The sequence below is a fragment of the Crocodylus siamensis genome, chromosome 2, assembly GCF_052110815.1.
Source record: "Crocodylus siamensis isolate JL-2025a chromosome 2, ASM5211081v1, whole genome shotgun sequence".
In the NCBI taxonomy this organism is placed as follows: Eukaryota; Metazoa; Chordata; order Crocodylia; family Crocodylidae; genus Crocodylus; species Crocodylus siamensis.
Window position 1 is genome coordinate 108,978,683 of NC_143396.1, and position 26,603 is coordinate 109,005,285.

Below are 26,603 nucleotides of genomic sequence, written 5' to 3' on the forward strand. Positions count from 1 at the left end.
TGTTCTGGATAGTACTTGCTTCAAACATATGACAAGGTTAGGCTCCAAGCAAGTATTTTGTGAAGACTGTGTGAATGGAAGGTGCTAGAATGAAAAGTCACAAGATAAAGAGCATTTTCCTCTTCTCTCCTGGCCTATGATACCCCTTACTCTAAATCTGAGTAGGCATGACATAGAGGTGTTTCAAGCATGCTTGAGAGAATTGGGCTGCTAGCTGTAGTACCATTTTTGAAGCTAGAGCAAAGAGTTGTGAAGCCCAAGTGCTCACAAGCGATTGAAAGAGAAGTGGATGTTTTATAGCAGAGAGCAAAATACAGCAATGTTCAGAGAAGCTTGATGCATCTTTTACCACTTAAAATGGGAGCTCTGTTTCCCCTGGGTAAGGGGATTACTTGATTTTTTTAGTGGTGTTGTTTTGGGTATTTTTTTATATGCTAATATATTTCCACCCCTTAGGCTAGGTCTACAATTGTTTCTGGATTAAAAGAATGAAATACTGCTACAGACTGTATAAATCTAATCTAGTGAACATTACATTCAAATGAAGCATTTTCAGAATTTTCTTTCTTCTAAGGTATGAGCTGTCCAAGTTACAAACTTAGAAATATGTTTCAGCCATATTTCTACTGAAACTACTGTGCACCTACATTCAGAATGAAATTCATCCCCTTTTAGTCTTTTCTGCTGTCTCTCCCCTAATAGGTAGCATCAGCCTTTGGATCCATCTCAAGCCTGTACCTGCCAACCATCTATACAACAAACTCTTTTGCTCAGTCCCCATCAGCAAGCCAGCTTGACCCTGCCAGCCCTGCTGAAATTCCTAGCCTTGCTTCCTAGCCTGCCCCTTTCTGCACTTATTATCAAATGGCATTAAGGTTTTGGGCACAGGGTGTTTTCCAGCAACAATATCATGACTTCTAGCCCTTCTGTACCTACATGGTTTCACTGCATGCCTATAAACAAGTAGAGATGCTGCTCCAATGCACTGTAATTCCAGCATATTGGAGAAGACTCGATTAATCGAGTCTTCTGGAGCATGGCAATTACTGTGCTCCAGCAGCCTCTCACGTCTTGTGTATCAGCATCCCTGTGCTTCAAAATGGCAGTGGGGGGTGCTTTAGCTAAAGCTAATTTGGCAAGCTTTAGATAAAGCACCCCCACTGCCGTTTTGAAGTGCACAGGGACACTGATACACAAGACGCTCCAGGGGCTTTAGTTAGAGCGGCACTTGGAACTGCTCTAATTAAAACTTCTCTTTCTTTCCCTCCCTGGAGTATGTATATAAACGCCCACTGTTTATAATCGTAGACAAGAACCAAATATTCTGCAGATCAATTTCTAGAAAGCTTTGCTTGAGAAATAGGCTGCATGTTGTGGATAGCACTGGTGTGAACTACAAGGTCTGATATGAAAGGGAAAGGGCTTCTCACATGGCTCAGAATAGTTGTGGCCTGGTTCAAGATAGACCCTGTATATCACTGTAGCCATGCCTCTTGTAATCCCTTCACAGAGTTCCTACATCAAAATAGGTGAAGTCTCTACACCCTCTATGCCAGTTCTCAATAAGTCAGCAGAGAGGAGAAACATTTAGGGTATACCAGGAAATTTGCCATGGTAATTCAAAGTCCAGAAACAGATAGACTAATACACTGTGAATGATTGCTCTTTTTTGGTATATGTCGTTATATAAATTGTTTCGTTGCAGAAAGTCTTTACTATCACCTTATGCTTGCTCTTTTGCCGCAGACATGTTTGCCTTCATCAAACCTGTACAGAAAATCCATATTTTGTAGTGCTATCAAGGCAAAAAATGTGGTTAGTACTGGACAGTACTTCACCTAAAAAAGATGGGATCACTCAGGAGTGAAGTAGAAATCGGAAAGTGAGGATTGTGTTGGTATTTGATATCAAGTTTGTGGTAGGAATCATAAGTGACATGGGAAAAATAATAGGGAATGTTATAGGGCAAAAGTAAAGCTGTAATATAGCAAATGGGAACAATATATCTGAAGTCCAAGTTTCAGAGCTGAGTGAGTTAATAGGTCTTCTGAACTTTTTACCTCAAGACTCTTGCATCAGGACTTAAAGTTCAACATCCTTTATATTATGGCTCAAAAATACTCATCTTTAAATGTAGTTTGTTTTAACAAAAGCATGTCTTGTTTATTGGAGATGGAGAGAGTAAAGTTAATTTTCTGTGATCACTTTATTGAGAAAAAAGAACATTTTAAATTTCAACTAAATATTCATGCTAAAGTTTGATCCTCCTTATTTTTCTTGAATATTGACCCTGCTGGAAGTTGGAAAAAATATTCAAAGCATGAAGTCTCACACACTAGAATTCACATTTGCCAGTCTTAACAAATAAGTCAGTGTTAAGCATTATGCATTTTAAACATGAGAATTCTGCCTTCTAAATATAAATTTCTTAATTGAAAGCCATGGACAAAAGATAAGGATACTCAAAAAGATAAAGACTGACTTTACCTTCTGATTAAGTGAGAATCGATTGTTTTTTTCTAGCACTGAGGAAGAGATATCTCGTTGCCAGGAAATGGTTCGTAAGTTGCAAAGCATTCTGGATTCCGAAAGAGAAAAGTCTGGTTGTGTCAGTGAACAAAGGCTACGACTACAGCAAGAAAATGAACAGTTGCGAAAAGAAATAGAGGACTTGAAGAAATTTGCCATGGAGGCACAAAAAAAGGCTAAACTCAAGGTACTATAAAAAAAGTAATAATGGATGGACTTGAATTTATAATTGCCTCACTCTGAGAATGGAATTTATTAACCCAAATCAGATGTTTGAGATCCCTGTACAGGAGAGGTGCTCAAGCTTTGGCCTGTGGGCCAAATGTGGCCTGTGGAACTACAGGGCTCCCCACAGGTTGGGAAATTTGGTGGCAGGGGAGTAGTCGCAGTATTGCCACCCCTTCTCACTGCCAAAATCCCAAACCCACACTCCCTTTTTGCTCCCCCCTGCAGGACCAAGCCATACCCCCTTCTCTCCACCTGGCCAGGTTGGATGGGGGACCAGGTCACAGCTTCTCCCCCCTATGGGCCCAGGTTGGGGCTGTCCCAAGCCCCCTTCCACCATGCAGCAACCCATCACCACCCCATCTCATGCCCACCCAACCCTGGCTGAGCAGCTCTTGCCCCCGCTCTCACCATGGGGGGGCGTTGATCTGCCCCCCACTACGCCCCTTCTTCCCCCTCCCTTTCCACCACACGGACTCACCAGCTGGAGGCAACTGTATTGGAAATCAGATCAGTATCGCCAATATGCCTCCTTAAATATTGGGTATTGGTATCAGCCCCCAAAATCTCTATCAGTGCACCCCTAGATGTAAGCCTTTCCCCAAGAGTCTTACATTTTAATGGTACTTCCACATGGCAACCCAAATGTAGATCTGTCCAAGCTAGCTGTCCAGATACTGATAAGAACACAGCTTCTAGCAGCACAGGGTTCAATATAGTCTGCAAAATCTGCCCTCCATCCCGGGTAGATACTCAGGCTTGCCCAAGCTGACCTCTGTGCTGTTATGTTACTGGTACCTGAACTAGGTAGTTTAAAGTTAATTTGGCTATATCTATTTCAACTGCAGTCATACCTTTAAATTTGAGGGGAGAAAAAATAAAAATACTTGTAGAACACAACTAAATAAAGACAGAGTAACAGCTCCATTATCCTTTATTTTTAAGTCTACTACATGTTTGAATTGGTTTTAGGCAAATATTTCTATTTGAGAGAATAAGTAGAATTTGGACACATTGATTTTGTATTATGTGGACATATTCTAGATAAGCACAATGGAACATGAGCATTTAGTGAAAGAGCACGGATTTGAGGCCCAACTGAAAGAGCTAGAAGATGCTAACCAAAATTCCACTGGTGAACTGAGACGTCTTTTGGTAGCTCAGCAAAAAGCAACAAACCGCTGGAAGGAGGAAACAAAGAAGCTGACAGAAACAACAGAGACCAGGATTAGTAACTTGAAGTAAGTTAATTCTTGTTAGTGTTTTTCTTTAATTAGTTGCACTGTTCAGTTTTGGTCATCATTATGAAACTGTACATGTTGTGGAAATAAAGGATGGTGAGCAAAACATCCAGTCCAGAGAAAATGTTGCATTTTCTGCAGACCAACAAAAGATGCTGCAAAAGCAATGTTTGGAAACTTCTTGCTCAGTGTCTGCACTGTTCCAAATTTAGACAGGCAAATATAGAAATTAGAGCTTTCTACCTCAACTAAGGTACAACACTATTGTGTACGTTTGACATTTTATTACAGAGAATAGCTGTTACGTTTTTTTTTCTTTCCAAGTAAACTGTCATGTTTTAGGAAACTTGAGCTCTGGTTTATGAAATTTTCTATACAGTAGAACCCAGTTCCTTCTCGGGGCTAGATTCCTAACCAACTAGCCAAGATGAGGGTTTGCAAACTAACAGGGAATGCCTTTGTACCACACAAAAGACCTGCACAGGACAGACGAGCAGTGTCTCCCTAATTCAGCAAACCCCCTAATTAAGCAAGTTATAAACCACTTGGATATGAAAAATCCAGGTTCCACTATATTTTACACTTCTTGAAGTTACCCTCCTTAAATTCTGTTGCAGGTTGTCACTAAATTTTAAGAAAGCTCTGAAAAGCATTGCCTGTTAAAGGCCACATGGGTATTGTCTTCTGATACCAGGTGTTCAAAGATGAGGTTATAAAAGCATCTTTTGAATCCATTCAGTTCAGTTTCTGTCTTTTCTGGATAGATATAATTTGTGAAGGACCTTATGCTGTAGGCAAGAGCAATTTTAGGCAAGGTTTTATACAGTTCTTCCATCATTCTTATTGTTAAACAAAATCACGTCTGTCAGACTCATACGGCAATCAGAAAGTTAATTCTGACAGATACTTTTGAAGGTTAATCTTACAGCTCATCTTAGTACTTCCACTGTTAGCAATAGTAGAACTGACTATACCCTGTTAGTTCCAATACTGCTATTAATAGGATTTGGAAAGTAGACCTATTTGCCCAGTGAGTTGCCTATATTATCTGCAGGTAGGTACAAGAAGTGGCAACTCTTAATTTCTAAATACCTATCCCAGCAACTAAGTTAATTGCTATATATATTGTTTCTCCTTTTTTTGGCTACATGAAAATATTAACAACTGGATTTATCAGTTCAGCAAACAGATGTATTACGTATTCTGCATTTATCTAGGCCTTGTTCTTTAACATATGGTGTTATCCGCCCAACCTCTCAAGAACATTTTACATGTTCCTAAGATTTTAAAAATACAGAAAACAAGGAGAAAGTCTGAATGGCACCTTTTTACTTTCTGTGTGTTACTGATTACAGTCCATTCTCTAAGCAGTTACAAGGAAGTATACTGGGCTATGTTTTCATTGTGGATAAGATGCATTCAGTTTTCACATTAGGAAAATGGGTAGGGTACACAAAACACAGGAAGTTAAAACTCCTTTATATAGCTTGTTTTACTTCCTGAAATGCAGGATATATTCAAATATTCATAATAATATGTAATAATGTATTTCTTCCTTAGGAAGACAATTATGAAATTACAATGCTGTATTTATTTGCTTACTAACATACACCTTTTCCTCTAAAATTAAAGGGCTTGTCTTCAGTGACAAAAGCTGATTTTTATTCACTGGAATGGGGAGGAATAGAAGCAAACAGATGCTGTGCTCCTTGTCTCTGGCCCCAGCAACCAGAAAGGGTGGAGTCCTACGTTAACCCTCTCACAGCTGTAGCTTTTGGCTGAGCACTGTAGCTTGTGCTTCAGCAGCTGAGCTGGCTCAAGGCAAGTGAGCAGCTGTATGCAGTATGTTGTATTTTGATGAAGCTTGTGGTGTGGAAACAACCCTTCATAATTTACAGGAATTTATATCAAGAGCTAGTTACACTAAAGAAGTAACAGTCCTGCTACTGTCCCTACAAGAGTTGGAGGCCTAGCCTTGTTGCTGCCTTGCCATGCCAGGAAGTTCCTTCTACCTCACTCAGACTTTCCAGAGTGTCACTCTGAGTATCTCCACAGTGACACTCAGTGTTTCCAGGAGGAAAATTATTTTTTTCTATGTTATGCTCCCAGAAACAAGATATGTGTTTTATTTTGGGGCATATCTTATGTAAGAAAATGCTGTGTAAAGCATAGACAAAAGTTTGTGTTTCAGGTATTGTGAAACTTCAGTTTTCCTTTAACAAGGTGTTAAAGGGGAACATTAAAATGTGAAATTTACAAGATTTCCACTTTGGAATAACCATTAAATGTGTCACTTGTAAGGCTATTTCTATTGTACAAGAGCCAAGTTAACTTCTCACTATTTAGGATGAGTTTTTGTAAATTGGCAACTGGGAGTAGAGGAAGCATTTAAGACTGGCCAATGAGTAGTGAAAGGGTGTACACTGAGGGAGGATCAGCATATGTAATAGATTTCAAAGGAAAACAGCAGAAAAGGAAGGTGGCCAAATACCATAGCTTGAAGAGACAATGGAAAGGGAATGTTGGGAAGTAACAAGAAAGAAATGAAAGTTAGAACAAGATTTGTATCTGCAGCTGTCCATAAGGAGAAAGAAATAGGCTGAGAGGTTGAAGCAAGACCTACTAACATGTATGTAATTATTGGTTTTTGTTGTATATAGGGGTATGTCTGTTTAAAGTTTCTTGATAATATCAACATTATAATAGCTTTAGATAACTCACAGTGATTAGAAAGTTTTAGAAAGCCATATGATTTCTTCAGTTGATGAGGAATTTTGGGATGGCTATAGCCCACCCCATAGCCACCCCTCCCAGTGCTGCTGCTGCCACCCGCGCAGCCCCTCACTGGGAAGAGGCCAGTGCATCCCCTGGCCTTGTGCCCAAAGCAGGCACCCCACCCTGTCCCTTATCAGTGACATTGGCCACAAAAATGTCCTGTTATTGGTGCCAATCCAATATGCGACTGATATATCAATGCACATCTAGTTTTAGAAGTTAAAAAATGCTGCTTATGCAACAGCTTTACTAAAAACCATTCAAGATGTGTTTACCCTGCCATAGCTTGGGGATAGAATGCTGTTTCAAATCATTTTATTCTGATTTTACTTTTCATGGGGTAACTGTTATATACTTTTCTTAATCTGCCTGTGCTTCATTTTGGAAAGTTTTCCAGATTTTCTTACATAAAGTGTCTTTCTGAAAAAAAACTAAATTCAGAACTCACAGCTCTTCTATGAGCTATGTATCTTGTTTTTCAAGCTTTTATTAATTAACAGATTAATATAGCTTTGACTAAATGTAATTAGTCAACTCTTGCAGCTGCTTTTTTATCGTCTTATGTCACTGTTTGACTACGGAAGAACAATGGATGTAGTGTTTCAAAGCAAAGTAAGGTTACACAATTAAATCTAGGCTATATCCTGTCTTTCAAAAAACAAAGAAATGCTGAAACCATTTTTCACAGCTCAACATATGGGGTCATAACTAATGTTGGAGATGATCAAACAAAACTTTCAGTTTAAGGAGAAAAAAAACAGCAGAAAGGGGGCATGTCTACACGTGCTTTACTGTGCAGTAGACTAATTTACTGCACAGTAAAGCTTCACCATCTAAACATGCACAGAAATTGGGCCAGTGTAGACTAATTTAGTGTAGACAGCACTGTCGGATAGTACCGTCAGATACAGGTACTATTAATTGTACGTGTAGGCACACCCAGGGAAAGTGAAATGACCAATGAAAACAAACACTTTGGGCATCTACACACATGCTTTGGCGGGGAGGGAGGTGCTTTAATTAGAGCAGCTCTGAGACTCACTCTAATTAAAGCACCCAGAGTGTCATGTTTATTCATCATCCCACACTTCAAAATGTCAGCGGAGGTGCTTGAACTAAAAATCATTGGACAAGCTTTAGTTCAAGCGCCCCCACTGCCATTTTAAAGCACGGGGACTCTGAATGGACATGACATGGAGGCTGCTGGGGTGCATTAATTAACATGCTTAGGTAGATTTGATTATCACATGTCGGAGCAGATGTCCAACATGTGTATAGGTGCCCTTTCTCTCTCAAAGCTATTATGAGTAGGACTAGAACATTAAAACATTTCCATAATGGATCAGAAGCTTCAATTGAAATCAAATTGCTGATGTTTATTATTTTTCAAAATAAACTGAAAAAAACATAACAAATAGTTTTTTCTTTGAACCTGCATGAAAAATGAATAGCCTGTTTTGAAAATGTCCTATTTGTGTGTCAGGACTGTCCATATAGTAGTGTCTGGGAATATCCTGCAAAGATTTAACATCCCATTTACTGGTGTAATAGCTATTTCATCAGACAGGACTGCCTTGATGAGCAGAAGAGGAAAAACTCAGTTCTTTCCATATTAAAAGCTGTAAATCTACACACACTCCATGTGGAAAGCCTATATCATTTTGGCAGATGTTGTGTATTTAATACTAATACCAAGTGATTTCACCTTTTGGAGATGATTTCATAGTTTATGTTTATCATTCTTTCTCTGATCAGGTATTCTATGAAATATGTGGAAGGAATTATTTTAGATGTGATCTGAAAACAGTAACAATAGAAACTAATCGGAGTAATTTGCTAAAACAAGTTTGTCATTTAAACTTACATAAAGAACTTTGTTATTGCATCTATATTCTTTGTGATTGGTTCTCTGATAAGCTGACAAGTGCCATTACAATACTGGTAATTAGATATCATCTACAATGGTAAATAGAAAGCCAACTTAAATATTTTACAGGTTTTGCACTACCCTACAAAGGTATATAGTACAGAATGTGATTGATGCACAAATTAGCCATGGTGTTTATGAGAGAGAATTTCTGCAAAATAAAGTCTTTGTTGTATTATAAACTAACAGGTTTCATATGTTGATTTTAAAATATTAGTGTAATTATTTTGAGTGCAGATATCTTCTAGACATTCAAAACATCTCTTGTCAAGAACCAAGAAATATTGCAGGTTATTCAATCAAAAGTAAAATAATTTTGAGACAAACATCTCAATGGTTTTGTAACAAAATCAGCAAGAACCTTAAGTAGAATAGTGGCAGAACTCCAGTGTGGTAAAACACATTTTAAAACTGATCACCAGTTGGAAAGTCCATTTGAAATCAGTGGGCTTGGACTGAGCTGATATAATAGTCTTTCAGTATATTATGGTCTGACTGCTTATGGTACAAAATTAAGTAAGGTTTATGCAACTACAAGGAAAACCTAGCTTTCTTGAACATATATTAACCACCTTTACAGTAGCAGGATGTTGGTCACCGTGGTCCCCGCTGTTTTACCTGTGGTAGGTTAGGATGTTATGTCTTGTGTTGTGTCAGGGTTGACTGTGTAGTTTTGCGAAGAGGTTAGACAGTGGATTTGTATAGGATGGTTTGAATAGGGATAATTCTGCCTCAGGAAGGGGGTTGGACTATAGGACCTGCAGAGATCCCTTCCATCCCTACTTGTGTATGAGTCTATATTTTAGAACATGTTTAATAGGCCTGTGGACAAGCTACGGCTTCACCCTGCAGGACGCAGAGGCAGGGCTGGGTGTGCTCCAGGCTGGGGCTAGCCTCCCAGAGCACAGCCCTGGCTCCACCCACCCTGTAGAGCACAGCCCACTGGTGGGGGACTGGGGCTAGCCTCCCAGAGTGCAGCCCGGCCCAGCCTGCCCTGCACATATCTGGGGGCACACGCCCGCTCCCATGCCTTCCTGGACCGGCAGTGAGATCTGCCAGAGGAGCCACCAGAAGAGCAGCTCCTAAACCAGCATCACGCGGTGGTGCGTAATGGTGGAAGCCCCCCTCCCTGAGTCCCGCCCTGGCTTGGCAACTTGGCTCAGCCCCAGCCTCAATCCCTCCCTCGCTGTGGAGGCATTGATCTGCACCCTCCCATGCCCCTTCCCTTCCCCCTCCATCCACCAAAACAGACTTACAACCTGGAAGCAGCTGTCCCCCACATCATGAAGTCAGAACCTGGAAATGGGGTCGCAATTTACAAAGGTTGTTAGTGCTGTTTGTCATAACTCGAACTGTCATAAGTCAAAGACTACCTGTATGGAAGGTCACCCCATCCTCCTCCCTCTTCTGAGTTTCTGGTTACTGCAAGCCTTCTGAATCTCGGAAGGCTTCCGATTCAATTCAGACCTTTTAATGGGTCTCCCGATTCAATTCAGATTTGGCCGGCGACTCAGACTGAATCTCCTTCAAATTGAATCGGCTACTGAAGCTTCACACAACCCTAATGTTTAAACTTAATCTCATCTTCTTTGCACACACCACACACAAACATCTATAAGCATGTATATGTGTGTGGATGTTTTGGTGGTTATGAATTGTAACTTGGAGATGAAGGTACTTAACTTTAGAATGCAAGAAAAATTAGGTTCAAAGCCAGAAATGTAGACGGACGTTGTGTCTTGTCTGAGTTCCCCTGCAGGTTCCAGTTATAAAAGAGGTAGTAGTGTCATAACATGTACAAATCAGATCCAGATGAAGACCACCAGTTTACTTGTGACTTGAGAGCATAAACCACATTTATCCAAGGTCTCCAGAGAGATGATGGATATATTATGATAATACGCTGCTTTTTTTTCCTTTCCAATCCTTGAAATATCAATTTAAGGAAAAAATGACACACAGTCATTTTGATTATTCCTTTTGATAGGCAAGGAATTAACACTTTCGCAAAGGAACTGAAAAAAGTAGAAAGTAGGAGCTAAGGTGATAGAAGTTTTCCTTAATTTTAGTGCATAGTGATAATAATTTAGGATTGCAGTCAGCAAAAAGCTGCTTTATTTTAATGTCTAGAACCAGCATTAGAACACTGATTCAGTGCACCATAGGCATAAATTCATTTATCTTTTTTTAAAAAATATGCATTTGAAATCCATTCAGTACTTGTGGACAGTGAATCAATGTGTGATAGATTGTATTGCAATTAGTCAAATTCACGGGAAGTTTAAAGACCCAGTGTCATCTCACATTATCATTATCATTTAAAGGTAGGTGTACTTACTTTCAATAATTCCCTTTTCTTTTATGTTGTTACTTGAGACAGCTGCATAAAACGAGACATTTGTTCATAATCAGTCATCTGATCTTGCTTTTTGTGTCCTACTTTTAAATCCTGCCCTGCTGCTTGGGACATGTCACAAAATCAGTTTCTACCATTATGTTCACAATGTTAAAAAAAATGTCATGAATTCACATGAAGAATAAGCAAGAGAAGCACATTATCTAATGAACAAAGATTCTATTTTGAGAACGGGGGAGAACAGAAAATAAGGATGCTGTATAAAATTGCTTCTAACTATAATCTTTTGTTTTCCATAACCCATCAGCTAGTACTAAAGGATAAATTACCCAAGATTCTTTAAAAAGGGTTTAAAACAAAATGTCAATGGTGTCACAGTAACGAGGTAAACATTGTTTTTAACAAAATCACACAGTAGCATTTGTGACTTCTTCTGTAGAAACATATTCAATCTAATCACTATAAACTGTATTTAAATCAATTTGCATCATTACAGAAATTTAGGACCAAATCCTTCTAACACAAGGATGTGCAATATTACTCATCAAATTAGTCTTATGAAGACAGTGGTGTCAGTATGCCTAAAATTAAATATGTATGTGTGTTTGTATTCCTGGGGGATGGGGAAACAAAAAGCTGTTAAGTCCACCTCCTTTTTAATGGAAGATTATCCTTTCTGTACGTTTATTATTATTACATCATCTAGTCCAGCGGTTCTCATTTTTTTAAAAAATCAAGGCACCCTTGTTAGGTACCCCCTGGCTGCCTGTCATGCAGCCCTCAATGGCTTGCCAAAACTCAGTAAGTGGCCCTCCCCCTGAAATAATTGCCTGCCCCTGCAGTCTAACCTCAGTTCCTGCTACTTTTTCTATAACATTCCAATTATCATGGCACCCTTACATCAGGTATAAAGTGCTTCAAGTAAAACTGGCTTTGTAATTTTCTTCAATCCTACTACTAGCCTTTGAATATTTGTGCCAGATTGCAGTCTTCTTCCTCCTTGTCTTCAAATTTCTGACTGCTCTGTTTCCATCTAAGTAGTCTCCCATCTCCCCATCCCTTACCTACATAAAATAAGGCCATGTTGATTTGTGATTAGGAAGATTGAAGCGATAGCCCTTTAAGAATGACATAAAATAATTAATGAATAATGAAAAGCTAATATTGCTTTTGTATACACTCGATTCAGGTTTACTTCCAGTGTGATAAATCTTCTAAATTAATGACCCATTTGCTAAAGAAAATAATGATTGTTCCTCTTTTTACTGTCTGCTGTAGAAACAGGACTTTTTTCTTAACATCAAAGAAATGTTTTACAGTCTTTGATATGGTTCACAAGAAAAGACACTACAATTATGCATTACTGTATGCTCCAGTGCAATACCATCTCTTGTACTACAATGCAGATTTTTTCCTAAAGTGCTCACATTCTGGATTATCCAGATTCAATATAGTTTTAGTGTTTGGTAAATGGAGGGCCTTTTTTGCAATTTGTTTTGTATAAAGCTGTATTAGCACCTTACACACACAGGAAACATTCCATTAAGAGACTTTTATATTACAGTTTGCATTATATTTTTGTATCCTTTCTAAGGGTATTTGCATAAAAAGAAGATTTTTAAAAGTTTTTCTGCTCTTGTTCATACAGTTCCTAAAGTTCTGTTTATTTTATAATCTCCGCAGCACTGAGTTGTGATCTCACAAACACGGTTAGGATTTTAGAAATAAGTGGCAGATTCAGTAATCTTATATAAAAGGTCTTACTGTTATGTCCATGTCTTTTATAATTTAAAAACTTCTAAAAAAAAACCTGTTTATTTAAAAGACAGTGTTTTCAATTAGACATCAGTAGCTGTTTAAGATTTAATGAATATTTAGTTGATATTCATTAATGCAGTACTAAATGTAATATCTTACGTATTTTTAGCTTCTATTCGATAGTATCTTTCTATATGTAAAATATATATTTAGAGTGTTATTTAAGATGTTTAGATATCTAAATTGTAAGGATCACTTTTAGCCTCAGAAAAATACCAAATATTTATACTTTTAATACTGATGTCTTTCCAGGATTGGGATAAAATTTATACAGAAAATAGAGAAAATCCATGTTTACATTCCTATGAGGAGATATTTGCTGTCACAAAGAGAAAACAAAGTGTTGTCAGTTTCCAAATAATGCTTACTCAAAGTATCTTTTTAGGTAAAAAATAAAGAAAGAAAGGAGGTGCAAATGAAAGTTTCTGTATAAGGCAGGCTGTCTATTTGGCATCTACATTATGGCTTTGTCCAGGACCAGCAGTATGTCTGTGCAGGAAAATGAAGCTTTAATTTAGCTGGCATGGGTAATAAAAGCAGTGAGGATGTGGTGGCATAGGTTAGCAAAAAAATACAAGTCGTCGAGGTATCAAAAATATACTGCAGTGGCTATCTAGTGTTCAGGCCTAGGCCATTAAGGATGAGATCCTATTCTGTCTCTTAGGCCAGAGGTCGACAGCCTGTTGTCAGTGTGGACCAGAGCTTACAACCTGGTTGTCTCTGCACACTAAAGTCTCCGCCCCTTCCCCCCTCCAAGTGGCTGACTGCCAGACCTCCATGGCTGGATCTAGCTTGTAGACCTTAGGTTGCCAACCCCTGTGTTAAGTACTTAAAAACCAGTTAATACAAAATATGGATGGGTCCTCCTGCTGCTCATTACTTTTTGTGGCATAGTCTTACAGCTAAAATGGAGTCATATTATGAAAACAGTTATGTTAATGATTTTTCCAGTCTAGAGCAAGCTAGAATAGGACTATACTTAAGTGCCTACATCCACATTACTAATAGGTGGAACAGGATCTGTCCCTGAGTCTTTACTGTCATTGTTGTCCATCCTAGCTCAGTCATAGTTGGAATTGGCATTTCTACAACCATACTTTGACTTAGCTGTAAAAATATAATATAAATGTATCACATAAATCAAGGGTTGGCAACCTACAAACCAAGAGCTGGATCCAGCCCACAGAGATTCTTTCTGACTCACTGTGTTAGCAGGGAGTCACTGAGCAGGTGGCTCCAGGGCAACGAGACCCCAAGAAACACCTCCACTGGGTCCCCTGGATGGGGTTGGAATGCCTGTAAATCCACCAGGCCCTGGGACTCACCTGCAGGGTCAGAGGTGGGGTGGGGTGGACAAGAGACCCTCAGGCACCGCCACTGCCCTACTTTATCAGCTCATGCCAGATGCAGATAGGCCAGCATGCAAGGGCTGATGTCACAAAAGTGTGCCCCATGCCAGCAGGAAAAAAAGAGAGTCCTGGGACCATGACAGCAGGAACATGGAGCCCAAGTAGAACATGCCCCAGCAGGTACAAAGTGAGCAGGGGTGAGCCTGCTCACCTAAGTAGTGGCTCGGAGGACACAAACCCTGACAAAGAAGAGGGAGCAACACACTGTGCAGGACCCAGAGGGACATTATATGCCCGGGGGAACAATGCAAGCTCTAATTGTGAGTTCTGGGAAGCCAGGACTTCATATTGACTGTAAAATTAATATGTGTAGGCATATTAGAAGGATTATAAGCCCGCTAGGTTAGTCCTGCTGGACATTGTAGTAAAAGCCCCATGGACTGTGATTAAAGGGGTAGAGATCCTAACCACCAGGGCTGAGAAGACACAGAACTGGTAGCTCTACGTCAGGGCCAGAGAAAGGGAACTGATACCCTCTGGCAGTGTGAGAGTGAAAAAAGGACCTGAATGCTCAGTGCAGAACCCAGGCGTGGACAGCTTGTTTGCCCAGACATAGCAACAGACAGGATAGGCTCAAGTCTGGCCAGTTGAGTGGCTAGCTAATTATACCATGTTTCCACTAGATGGCCAACAGCCTGGCAAGGGTGTAAGATCTGGTTGGCCTAACGTGGGGTGTAAGGTGAGGCAGAACCCCAAGGATCAATGACCCAGGGTGCTTAAGTGGGCAAACACTATCAATCAAGGATTCTCCCCTCTTGTGAATAAGATCAAGGCGTGGTGGATAAGACACAGGATGTGCCTTGTTAACACAAGTGAACATAAGCCAAGCTGTACAGCCCTAAGAACCGGTGTTCAATGGACAAAAGTGCCAGATCTCAGCAGCAGGGTTGGGTTGGGCACAACCATCCACACCCACCAAGCACAGGATTGTGAGTGAGAAATCTGTAATAAGCACAGGACTGCAACCTAGGAGAAGACAGACTTGGCAATAAAACTGGGGGCAGAACAGCATCTCCTGCCGTGAAGCAAACACTCCAATGGTTGGCAAATAGGTTTTCACTTTGAGCAACCCTTTATAGGCAACCATACTGCCTCAGACAAGAAATTGACCCCACTGATTTTAATAGGGGGTTGACCTAGTGTCTGACCAGATTCAGGCCTCATGTTAACACATTTGTTCCAATGGGTCTTGACCTGGTATCCAAGAAATGTTTTCTAAGTCTGAACCTAGCCTGCAAAGACCAAACTGTGTCAATCCAACCCACCTTTACCACCAAACCCACATGTACCACCAAAAGCTTAGTTAGACAGCCAAAAGGCACTAAGAAGGAAAGAACATATATGAAGTCCTTTAATAAAAGCAGAAATAAAAGGAATCTGACCAAGCTGTAAATAAATGTGTAGCTCTCACTGACAAGTTAGCATGTATAGGCCATATTGTTAATGTGGTTTTAGTAAGTCTGGAAAAGACACAGAACTGCTGGCTTAAAGTTTTTTCAAATTACCCTTGCCAGAAATGTTGGCCTGCACTATGCAGAAGGTCAGACTAAATTAACATAATTGTCCCTGCTGGCCTTCAAATCTATGAAAAATTTATGTCAGGATATGTCCTGAATTTGGGGACGAGGGAAGGAATTAAAGTAAATTGAAAAATGACTTGGCAGATAACTAGTGACCATGCATAATATTTTAGAAAAGCCTAATGAAGTCCTTTTTGCTATCTTACATCACCAGACAGCTGGGAAAATAGCACTTCCCTCCTAAACATGGTTCTAGCAGGACTAGGGCTAGAGCAATAATGACAAGAAAGACTGTAAATGTCATTTGAAACATATAATAAATTGTCCAATAAGTGGCCTTTAATGGAGGAAAAGAAGACTGGAGACATACACAAGTAGACAAAATAATTTGTCCAGTAAAATCCTAATTCTGAAAAATTTGGTTGCATTTGTATTGAGCAACACCCTGTTCTGCCAGTAATCACACTTAAATCAATGGATGATTGCATAGTAAAAATACTACACCACGTAAGTAAAGGCAGCCGCAGCTGATTAAACTACTTCCTTTGAAACTAAATTTCTACATAAGGTTACAAAGAACCATATAACTACCAATATGGCTAAGTACAGGGTTTCCTTCAAACACAAGTAAATTAAAAATGTTTTAACATTACTCTCACAATTGAATTTGGAAATTAGGAATTTAATAAATGGAAAAATGTCAGTTATAAACTTAGCAGTCTACTAAATAGAGTATGGGAAAGTTGTTTTCACTTTCTTAATAGAAGATTGAATTTGTGTCTCAACATTACATTAAAGTCAGTTTGTCTTCAAGAGTCAACCTGTAACGTGTTCCAGCAAATAAGCTGAGTAACAGCATACATTTTAAAAACTCTCTTCAGTTATTAACAGTCATCCAGTACAGATTCACCAAGAGGATGACATAGCTTCTGTTTGTTGAAATACACTTCATTTTATTCTTAACATTATCCTAACCTACATGTAACTTCCTCAGGTATCTTTGTTTCTGTTTCTGCCACTGAAACATTCACTTTTTCATGGTAATAGTGTCCATCTCATGTTTAATTATGCACATTTCTCCATAGCCTCAGGTTGTCCACTTATAACTATCTTCCTTGTGAAAGTTGGCCATTTTGAGTTTTATTTAGCAGTTCACCATATTTGTGTACTTGGACATATCGTACAGTATGTTAAATGAGTGTTTCAGAGCGTTTGAGCTGAAGGAGATTTCCTCTGTTTCTAAAACATTATTACTGGCTGTGCTTCTGTAATGTTTGGCATCGATAGCTGCTTTTTTAAGACATTCATTAAAAAAAAATTAACAGGATGAGAGACAGCTGCAGGTACTGGCAGTCTGCAAAATGCATAATTACTAAGAGTAACTGAAGCATATTATAGTATAATTCAACTGAAAAAACATCTGTCACATGCTATATTTGTCATACGAGAGTTTTGTAGAAAGTACTTACTACAGCTGGCAGATTTATCACCCATCTGCCAAAATACTAACAGCTCACCTTTGGTTCCTACTTATTTAACAAAGACAATATGGAGTAGACATTTATTTGATCAACTTTGTTTAAAAAAAAAATCTCTTGGTCTTATTCAAGTCTAAAAAAAAAAATTAAAACAGTCCTCATGGATCAATTATTGATGCCAAGAACTGTTTTGTCTTCCTTGTGGATTATAAGACAAAATTGTTTCCTCTTAAACATACAGCCAATGTAATATAAATATAACTTCATAGTATAAAGTTGAAAATGATTGCATCCATGCTGGTCTATCCTACTGAGAATGTCAATTCATCACCTGCTTACGTAAGCAAAAAAGGCATAAATACATTTTAAATACCAAATATAGTACTGAAAAATATTCTTTGTTTGGCCCCTTAAATGATATTAAAGAGAAGTTCTCCTTCAGGTGACTGTGCTCACTGTTGGTGTTCATGTGCTTCTGGTAGTCGAGTTTTGCCTTGGCTGTATCTGTTGAGTGCTGTATATACCTGCCCCTCCTTTTGCCCTATGCCAAGGGGATAAAGAACAGTTCACACTTCCTAATCATCAGTTTCTCTCAACTACCTTGAGCTTACAGCTTATGAATTTGTTTGTAGATACCTGCCAACCTTTTTTTCCCCGCAAGTGTTACGGGGGGAGAAGAGGGGTGGGAGGAGAGGCATTGCCGCCTTCTGCAGGGCCAGATAACATGGCCCTGTGCACCAGATCTGGCTGACACAGGACCGGATCAGGCAGTGTGTAGGTCAGATTGGAGGTGGACAGGTCCATATTGTTCAGCAAGTGCCCTAAAGTGGTGGCACAGGTCCAGCCACTGTGAGGATGTGTATATGGTTGACACATTTTGAACTACGGTAACTTCTCTTTCCACAATTTAATAACTTCCTTACTTTCAAAAATGTTTAATAACATATAATTTAATGTTACTTATATTTGAATACATAAACAACCTTTATACTGTTAGAAAAATTTCTGAACTCCACTGCTAGTGAAGTATATCAAAACACTGTTGTCTGGCAATGACTAGTTAGCTCATAGAACCAATATATAAATAAATCAAATCAATGATTTGCAGATGGTTGAATCACTGTTCACATTCTGTAATCAGCATTCAAGAATTAGCTGATCACTTGAGGCCCTATCTTGAAAATACTTATACTTAGGTTTATTTACATCATTGACTTCTTAAGGACAACTTATTATAGTGAAGTTAATGAGGATAAGGTTTTGCAGCATCTAACCAGGCCTTTAATAATCTTAATCTGCATAGTTCAATAAAGAAAAAAAATCACTCGTATTAAAAAAAAACACTTATGCAAGAGGGCAGAGGGATAATTTTAACATATGTTTAAATCTATAATGCTACATCAGCATGTATAATAGTGGTCAGTTTTAAATTGATAGGTAGTAGCATGGTATTCTTATAGTTCTGGTTGAGTTGGTCATTGAAGAACTACAAGAACAGCATGCTGCTTTAGAGATGTAAGAGGAGAATAATCTGACAAAGTAAATGCATTCCTGCTTCATTTCTTAAAACTACTGTCATCGAGCTTTAATGTACAATTATACGTGGAACTGTAACAAAGTTAAATTAGGGGAAGAAGCAAGGCAGCTGCGATAATAAAAGGGTATGGATCAGTTTTCATTTCTTATTTTTTAAAAACTAGGTTTTAAGTATTTGAAGAAGCTTTAAAAATTCAAGTTTTAAAAGGGAAGGAAAGTATAAGTTGTGAGTGAATATTTTATTTTGGATGTGTTGGTCCCACAAAGGAGAGAGGATGGCTAATTTAAACTTTATTTCCGTTCCAGTACCCAACAATATTATTTTCACTTAGAATTAAGATCTCCAAGCTAATAATAGGACAAAATTGTTAACATGATGGAGACTTGCAAACCCTTTATCTGGCAGTGGCTTTCACATTCTAAGAATAGAAGCTGAAGCTTTCAAGTACATCTGGGCTGTACATCTGGTCCATCTAAGGTAATGAGAGACTCTTAATAGAATTTAATGGAGTTTCGTTCTGGCTTTATGACAGTTTTATGAAATGAAGCAAGAATGCTTTTACTTTGTAATATGCATTCTCTTACATTTCTACGGATGAATGAAGTGCCCTCTTCTAACAAATTCAATTACGGTATCATCATAACCAGATTGGAAAGGTAGCTAGTTTGCTGATCTAGCCCTTGTTGACCAGATTTGTAAATTAAGATTCACAGAATGTGTGTGGAAAAGATGAGCTGGATCTGTTCACTTGTTTGTCTACACCTGTGCATGCATATTTTTTTAAAGTTAGCTCCCTACCTATAAACTGAACTCCTTACAGTCATTTTCTAGAGTCTGTATTAAGTGTACAAATTATTTAGTGCTTTATTTTAAAGTTGTGTTTTTTCTTGGATATTTTTTCTTTGAGCTAATGGAATTTTTAACACTACATTTTACAGTCATTCTTAGCAGATGGACTTGAATGTCAGTGGAGTTGCATCTGCCTACACTCAGGTTATTTAGACCAGAACTTTTAAAGGTTCCAAGTTTGGTATTAAGTGTCCTCTCCTTTTCCCACAATGGTAATATGAATGAAGATGGAAACATTTTAGTGTTTTTATTTGGCATTTTTTAAATATTACAAAATACTCAAAGGAAATAAGAGAAAAAAATAAGCTACAGGTAAGGGTTTCTCCAATTGATAAATTTATGTTTTAAGTTATCTCATTCAACTGCAGTGTTTTTGCTTCTCCTCTCCCTCAAATCAAGTTGTTGTCAACTTCCTTTCCTCTGTCCTGTTTTTTTTCCTTCATATACAATTGATGCAAATTCCTCTATGCTAAAGTATTAACTTTGCTTGGGAAGTTCTAGTTATACCTTGCTACAATACTTTCCTAAGTGTTGTACTGACAAGGCTGTGCCTAGATTTTTAAAGATTAGAATGAGTGTATATGTTTTATGTACTTCAGATTTTGCAGAGAACTAGTACCCTGAATTTGTAGTTCCCCAACATTAATGTTAGCTTAGTTGACCTAACTAAACTAATGACTTCAGTTTATTTACCTGAAAGTTTAAAATTTGCACACACGGCTTGTATTTGTAGTCAATATAATTGATTCAGTATTTGTAAAACATTGCTATTGCAGACTTATGGCAGTACCAAAGGTTATTTGCCTTCAAAACAAATATGCCTTATACCTCTACTATTACACATTTAAGTCTATATCATTTGGAAGGGAGAGTCAGAATGCATTTGGTGCGAGTGTGTTGTCAACAACATTATAATTAAAAATGGACCATAAACCCTAGCAAACTTCAGAAAAGTACCTATTAAGTATTATTCAGATAGCAGATGCATTACTTTACATTAATCAGCTTCTTTCTTCTCATTGATAGAAGTGAGCTACGTCAACAAAAACTTCACACTCAAGAGCTGCTTTCTCAGCTGGAAATAGCAACTGAAAAGGTAGTAGAGGTAAGAAAATGGCTCTCATGGGAACTACTTTCAGCTATAACCTGATGCGCATGCAGTAGACTCTTACCAGAACCCTATCCAGATGAGTTATATTGTTACTTTATAAATGCCTGTGAAGATACTTAGAATTTTTTACTAGTATAGTTCTAAGATTGAAAAGTTTACCATCTTATTTTTGCTGAGATTTAATGGACAGATGCCAGGAATAGAAGTTAATGCAACTCCCAAATGATGAAACTTAAGGAAGGACAGTGTAAATTGTCAGTGATTCAGAAAAAGTCACAAGACAAGGATTTTTGTCGATATCTGTCTGTGTGTGCTTTTGAAAGGTGACCTGTTACATTTTTACTTTTATTCTGTACCATCTCCCCATACTACCTAACAGTGGTGGAATTTACAATATATATGCATAGATAAAGGACTCTCTCTTACATTATGCATTAAAATTTTAAAGGCAAGTTTGTTTGGGATGCATTATTAAGTAATTAATGGTCACTTGTGAAAATAGCTGTGCTTCTGTCAAACTGCCTAGTAAATCTGGGATAGTACCTAATGTTCTCTGAAATTAGTCTTTTAACATCATGCTTTATTCCTTAGCACTATTTAAGACAAGGTGGAGGGGACAGATTTCTAAAACTGCTGGTAGAGAAAAATACGACCAAGGAGTTTTGGTTGCTCTGGATTTTGTGGCTTTTTGGGGGGGCAGATTTATTTTTGGTTTTGCACACGACTTTTTGGTGTGGAAAATAAAGGGAAAAACCTGCATTAAGAGGAGTCATCTTTGAAATATTTGTTGCCTACTCTCCTCTGCTTTGCATCTAGTTATTATGTTTGCATCTCAGTGGGTGTTGTACCCTGGAAAGAAATGCAGGGGAGGGGGCAGTACTGAGTGTCAGAGAGCCAGGGCACAGGTTCGCCACACATGGGCTCTTGCTGCCGCCATATTGAAGGCTCTACATTAGCACCCATGACTGGTGTCCCCACACTTGCCCGCCTCTAGTTATACTATCACATATAACAGTTATTGCCAGTAAAATATGCCAACTTTTTATAAGATGTCTCAACTGTAAATGTGACATTAATATAACTGGCTTTGAAATCTTCTGTGTGTAAAAGAACTGTAAAATAAAAAAATGTGAGAGACTTTGCATTTTTTTGTTTAAGCTGAAAATTCTTGACAATCTATCACAACAATCTCTCTTTCCTTATTGTAGATGTTAAATAGTTCCAATATTTAGCATTGGTTAAGCTTTTTTAGCTCAAAGCTTTCACACTGCAATATGCATCAATCTGTTAACAGAATCTTACATTTGTAATAAGGTTTTTTATTTATACAGAATGAAAAATTAATGATAGAACATCAAGAAAAAGTCAACAGGCTTCAAAGACGGCTAAGCCAAGCAGAGCAGAGGGCAGCCACTGCGTCTCAACAGGTACCTAATTCTAAGTAGACAACATCCTGATTACAATCACATATCAATGTCTTTGAATATCCCAAGAAAAAAATGTTGTCTTGGAATCTCCTCAGTTTATAGGTATTAGTTTGTTTGACATAATAAATTAGCTAATAAGCAATGAGACATTCTGATATTACAAACTGTCGTTTCAAACTAGTATATATTCAATCAAATGCTGGACTTTCTTCAAACAGTCAAGAGTTGGTGGAATGCATTCTTTTCAAACATGATTCAATGCTTTTTATGTGATCTGAGCTTGGAGATAAATTTAATGGCATCTCTGGATTCATATTTTTTCATTATACTAATGAGGGGATATGGATTTTGTTTGACATGCAAAGAATGATAGAAAATAAACAAAGGAAAAGAAGGTTCTATCTTTTTACTTCTGTGTAAAATAAAATCTAGGTCAAAATGTGGGACTAAAATATAAAGTTTAAACAGCCATCATCGCTAATTACACAAAACAGTTGATTTCATGCCCCACAATTTGATCAAGAGAGCTGCATTCATCAGAAATGGTGTCTTTGTGAAACTGCAAATGCTTTGCTACCTCCTACAGCCTGGCTTCCATAAACTCTTGATCCAATTCATGATGTAAAACAGATTTTATCTTTTCAGTTCAGTCACAATGCAACTGTAATATCAACATACCTGATACATTCTGGCCTCATCTACACAAGACCCTGACTGCGCAGTTATTACTGCACTGTCATTTACTACTAAATGACTGTGCAGTAATCGGAGGTACTGCATAGTAGCATCCCCGAATGGCTTCTTGGTTATGCTGACTGCACGGGAGCTTCGTACTGCAGCACAGGAGCTTGTTACCATATTGTGCAGTAGTAACAAGGTACTGTACAGTCAAGTGTCTCGTGTAGATCACCTTTCAGCAGATGGTATCAAACATTCTCAAAGGCCTTGTGTGTGCATACAAACCAAACCTGCCCAACACAGAACCTCCACATTCCACTCTTAAAACTTGGCTTCCTTCAAGCCTCTCAGAAAAATCCATTCCTCATTTTGCATTAAAACAGTCTGTTTGCTGTTCACCTCTGCTCATCATCCCTGCCAGAAAATGGATGCTTTAGGTGTTCACTAGGGGAAACCTCACTGCCACCAACATGTTCCAAAAGAACCAATGTTACTTACCTCCATGGAAGGTCTGTTCTTCTCTATATTCTCTATTATACACTGGAGTTGGTTGCTGAATCCAGTGCTAGATCTGGGAGAGCATCACTCCAGCCTGATGCTCCTAGTCTGATACAGACTATCTTGAAGATGATACAATTTGGCAATCACCTATAGTGGGCTGCACTATATACAAAGAAGAAAGAATGGTTACTTGGTCTTAGAGATAATTAGCTGGTCCATCACCACATGCTGAACCTTCAGACTGTGAAGTAACTGATGGAGCACCAAAGCTATTCTGCCATTTCTGCCTTCCCAATGATGTATAGAACTCAGCTATAATGAACACAACTATTCAGAAGAGTCCAAACTTGCCCCCAAAGTATGCAGCCACTTTTGTGGGAGGTTGGGGAGGCACAGTGACTATGACAGCTCAAAGAACACTGTTCTGGAAGGGCAAATGGTCATTCTTTGTATTTGTTTAAGCTTTACAGGGTGCATCTACACGTGGCCCTGCAGCACCCTTGTTAACTGCGCCATCATTTAGTACCTTTTGGAAGTACTAAATGATGATGCAGTAACAGCCCATACTGCGCTGTCAGCTGTGCATGGTTATTTTTAGTTGCTACATTGCCTTAGTATTGCACTATACTGAGCAAGCATGTTGCTACAATGACATAGGTGTGGTGTCATGGTGTTTGCCCATCAATGTAGCGTCATTTGTAGATGCGCCCACAGTGAATGTGGAAGGAAGACGCTTAGAAACTAAGGACATATTTGCATCCTGCACACAAATGTTACAGATACTTACTTTTTTCTACCTACTGTAGAGTTACCATAGATTATTTCTGATTAGTTTACTAAGTAGTGGTGGCCCAGATATTTATGTGCCCACTGTTGGCAGATAAATATGCATCACTTGTTTACCTCGCTATTGCCCCTTCACTGGTAATGGCATTTCAGTGGTTCAGTGTCTGTGCAAAGTAATGTATGTAGCAAGTTGAGATGAAAGATGCTCTAGGAAAGAAAAAGGAAATAATTTATTAAATAATCAATGATCTTCAGGAGTTTTACAGCCATGACTAAAATAGGACTATACCACTAGACAAAGATAACTCATAAAACAGGATTTTGCAGGATTTTATACAGATTGTTTTAAAATATATATGTATTCTGGATGTTTAATGCATTTTGTTTTAGTTCAGTGCAACCTCTGTTTTTCAAGATTCAATCAATCTTAACTCCTTTCTGTCAAAAAAAAGATCACAACCATATGGCATCTATTGAACAGAGTAAAAAATTCTTGAGTTATCCAAAATCTCAGTTATCTCTGCCTATTCCATCGCATGTTGCTTATTGAAACTGTACTGCCATACGTTTCCTATAATGATTTTGATGGAAAAGGGAAACTGACTGTTTGTTTTTAATTACAGCTCAGGATGATTGCTATGCAGAAGAAAAAGTCTGCCTCTGTGATGGATCTGGAAAACATTTAAAAATATGCATTATTCATTTACAGCATTTAAGAGTTGGGAAAACCATCAGAGAAGCACAGTACTGGATCACTGAAGTCTATAGTGCATCATGGGGCTTATGGAATTTGCACGAACATTTTCCTTTCTGTTTGGACAAGGAAGAATGAAGCTGAATTGTAGCTTCCTCACAGTAAATACATACAAGAGAATGGAATATAACAAATAAGCACCAATGTAACGGAACAATTTCAGAAGTTAATCACCTTCATTAATGTATAAAACAAAACAAATTTAATATAGGGTAGTGTTTCCCAACCAGCGTGCCATGGCACAAAAGCATGCTGTCAGAAATGAACAGGGGTGTCACAGAATTTTGCCGTGGCAATGAGCTACGATAGGTATGAGGATGGGGAATGCCTTAACAGGTGTGCCGTTGGAATTTTTTTTTTTTAATGCAAACATGCCTTGAGCTGGAAAAGGCTGGGAAACACTGCTATAGGGCTTTTGGGGTTTATTTCATTTCTCAAAAGCAAGTGCTGCAATCATGACCAAGTATTAAAGAAATGCCTACTGGAAAGTCTAAAAACACCTTTATTCTTTACATAGTTGTATTGAATTTTATATGACACCTTTTCTTAAAGTAATAAACTGAATTTTCTGACCAGTTCTTGTGCATGAGAAGGAATGTACAGCACCTTCTCTGAATTAAATTGGGAAATTACCTCCTTAATTTTCAGTTAGTAGGTGCTTATGGATGATAGTTTTGCACATCTGTCTTACCTCTATTTTTTGAAGTATTCAGTATCTTCAGGTGACTACTTCTGTGCTCTCCATGGAAAATAATAAAACATGGATGATCACTGATGATGATGATTTTCCCCTTAGTACCCAAAGTTCTTACAAACACAAGTCCTCCCCCATTGTTTTTTAGTGCTTTATAGTTGCTCCTTCCCTTTTTTTACCCAGCTTCTTTTCCTTGCTGGAATATGTCTGGTAACCAGAGGCAACTGCTCCTATTTGCACAGTGTTGGTAAAGCCAGACAGAAGAATCTACAGCTTTTATGCACTAACTTGCCATTTTCTGAGCATTGTAATTCCGTAGAATAAGAGTTCAAGAACTCTCCTGAAGGTGCAGTTTATCCTTATTTGAGACTGGCAAATTTCATAACATTAGTCTAAAAGGTAATTTTTAAGCAAAAATAGAAATAACTATTTTTTCTGTGAACATATATTCTTTGAGCATATATCTGACAGATATTGGAAGGTTCTCATCTTTGGCTAAAGTAACTTATTTTCTTACGTATTTATTGGAAGATGTTCCTAGCCATGATTATACTCTTTTTCCCTGTTTTATGTCAATTATAGTGTTGACTTCAACTTTCATTATTTTTAGATTAATAATTAAGCCATGCTTAATCCCACAGGTCTGTGGCAGTGTTTGTAGCTGCTTGCACCTTTGGGACAGGACCTGATACCTTTGGGACAGGGACAGGCGTCTACACGAGTTGTATAGACAACTCGTGTAGACGCCTGTCCCTGTCCCAAAGGTATCAGGTTGACTAATTAGCTGCACAGTAAATGTCTCAGTCTCTACATATGTGCCCCTATTAGGTTACTAATTTACTCCACAGCAGGATAGTACTTCTAAATATTGTACTTGTAAATACAAGTACTATCCTGCTGCAGAGTAAAAAATACTCTGTATCAGTGCACGTGTAGATGCTGGAGGGGCTGGTTGGGGCATGGGAGTGCTTCGGTGCCTGCCAGCTAA

The 26,603-nt window shown here is 38.3% G+C and overlaps 1 protein-coding gene across 4 annotated transcripts in view; it reads left to right on the plus strand.

The window, feature by feature from the left end:
• The window catches only part of SCLT1 (sodium channel and clathrin linker 1), an 83,913-nt gene extending 58,360 nt beyond the window's left edge, over positions 1 to 25,553 (plus strand). For all 4 annotated transcript variants that reach the window (XM_090036547.1, XM_090036550.1, XM_090036548.1 and 1 more), the window contains 5 exons: positions 2,524 to 2,716; positions 3,799 to 3,995; positions 20,691 to 20,769; positions 22,107 to 22,202; positions 24,791 to 25,553. In XM_090036547.1, coding sequence (XP_089892673.1) covers positions 2,524 to 2,716; positions 3,799 to 3,995; positions 20,691 to 20,769; positions 22,107 to 22,202; positions 24,791 to 24,853 — 628 coding nt within the window. In that variant the 3' untranslated portion in view covers positions 24,854 to 25,553. The remainder of the gene's footprint in view (positions 1 to 2,523; positions 2,717 to 3,798; positions 3,996 to 20,690; positions 20,770 to 22,106; positions 22,203 to 24,790) is intronic.
• The last annotated feature ends 1,050 nt before the right edge of the window (positions 25,554 to 26,603 follow it).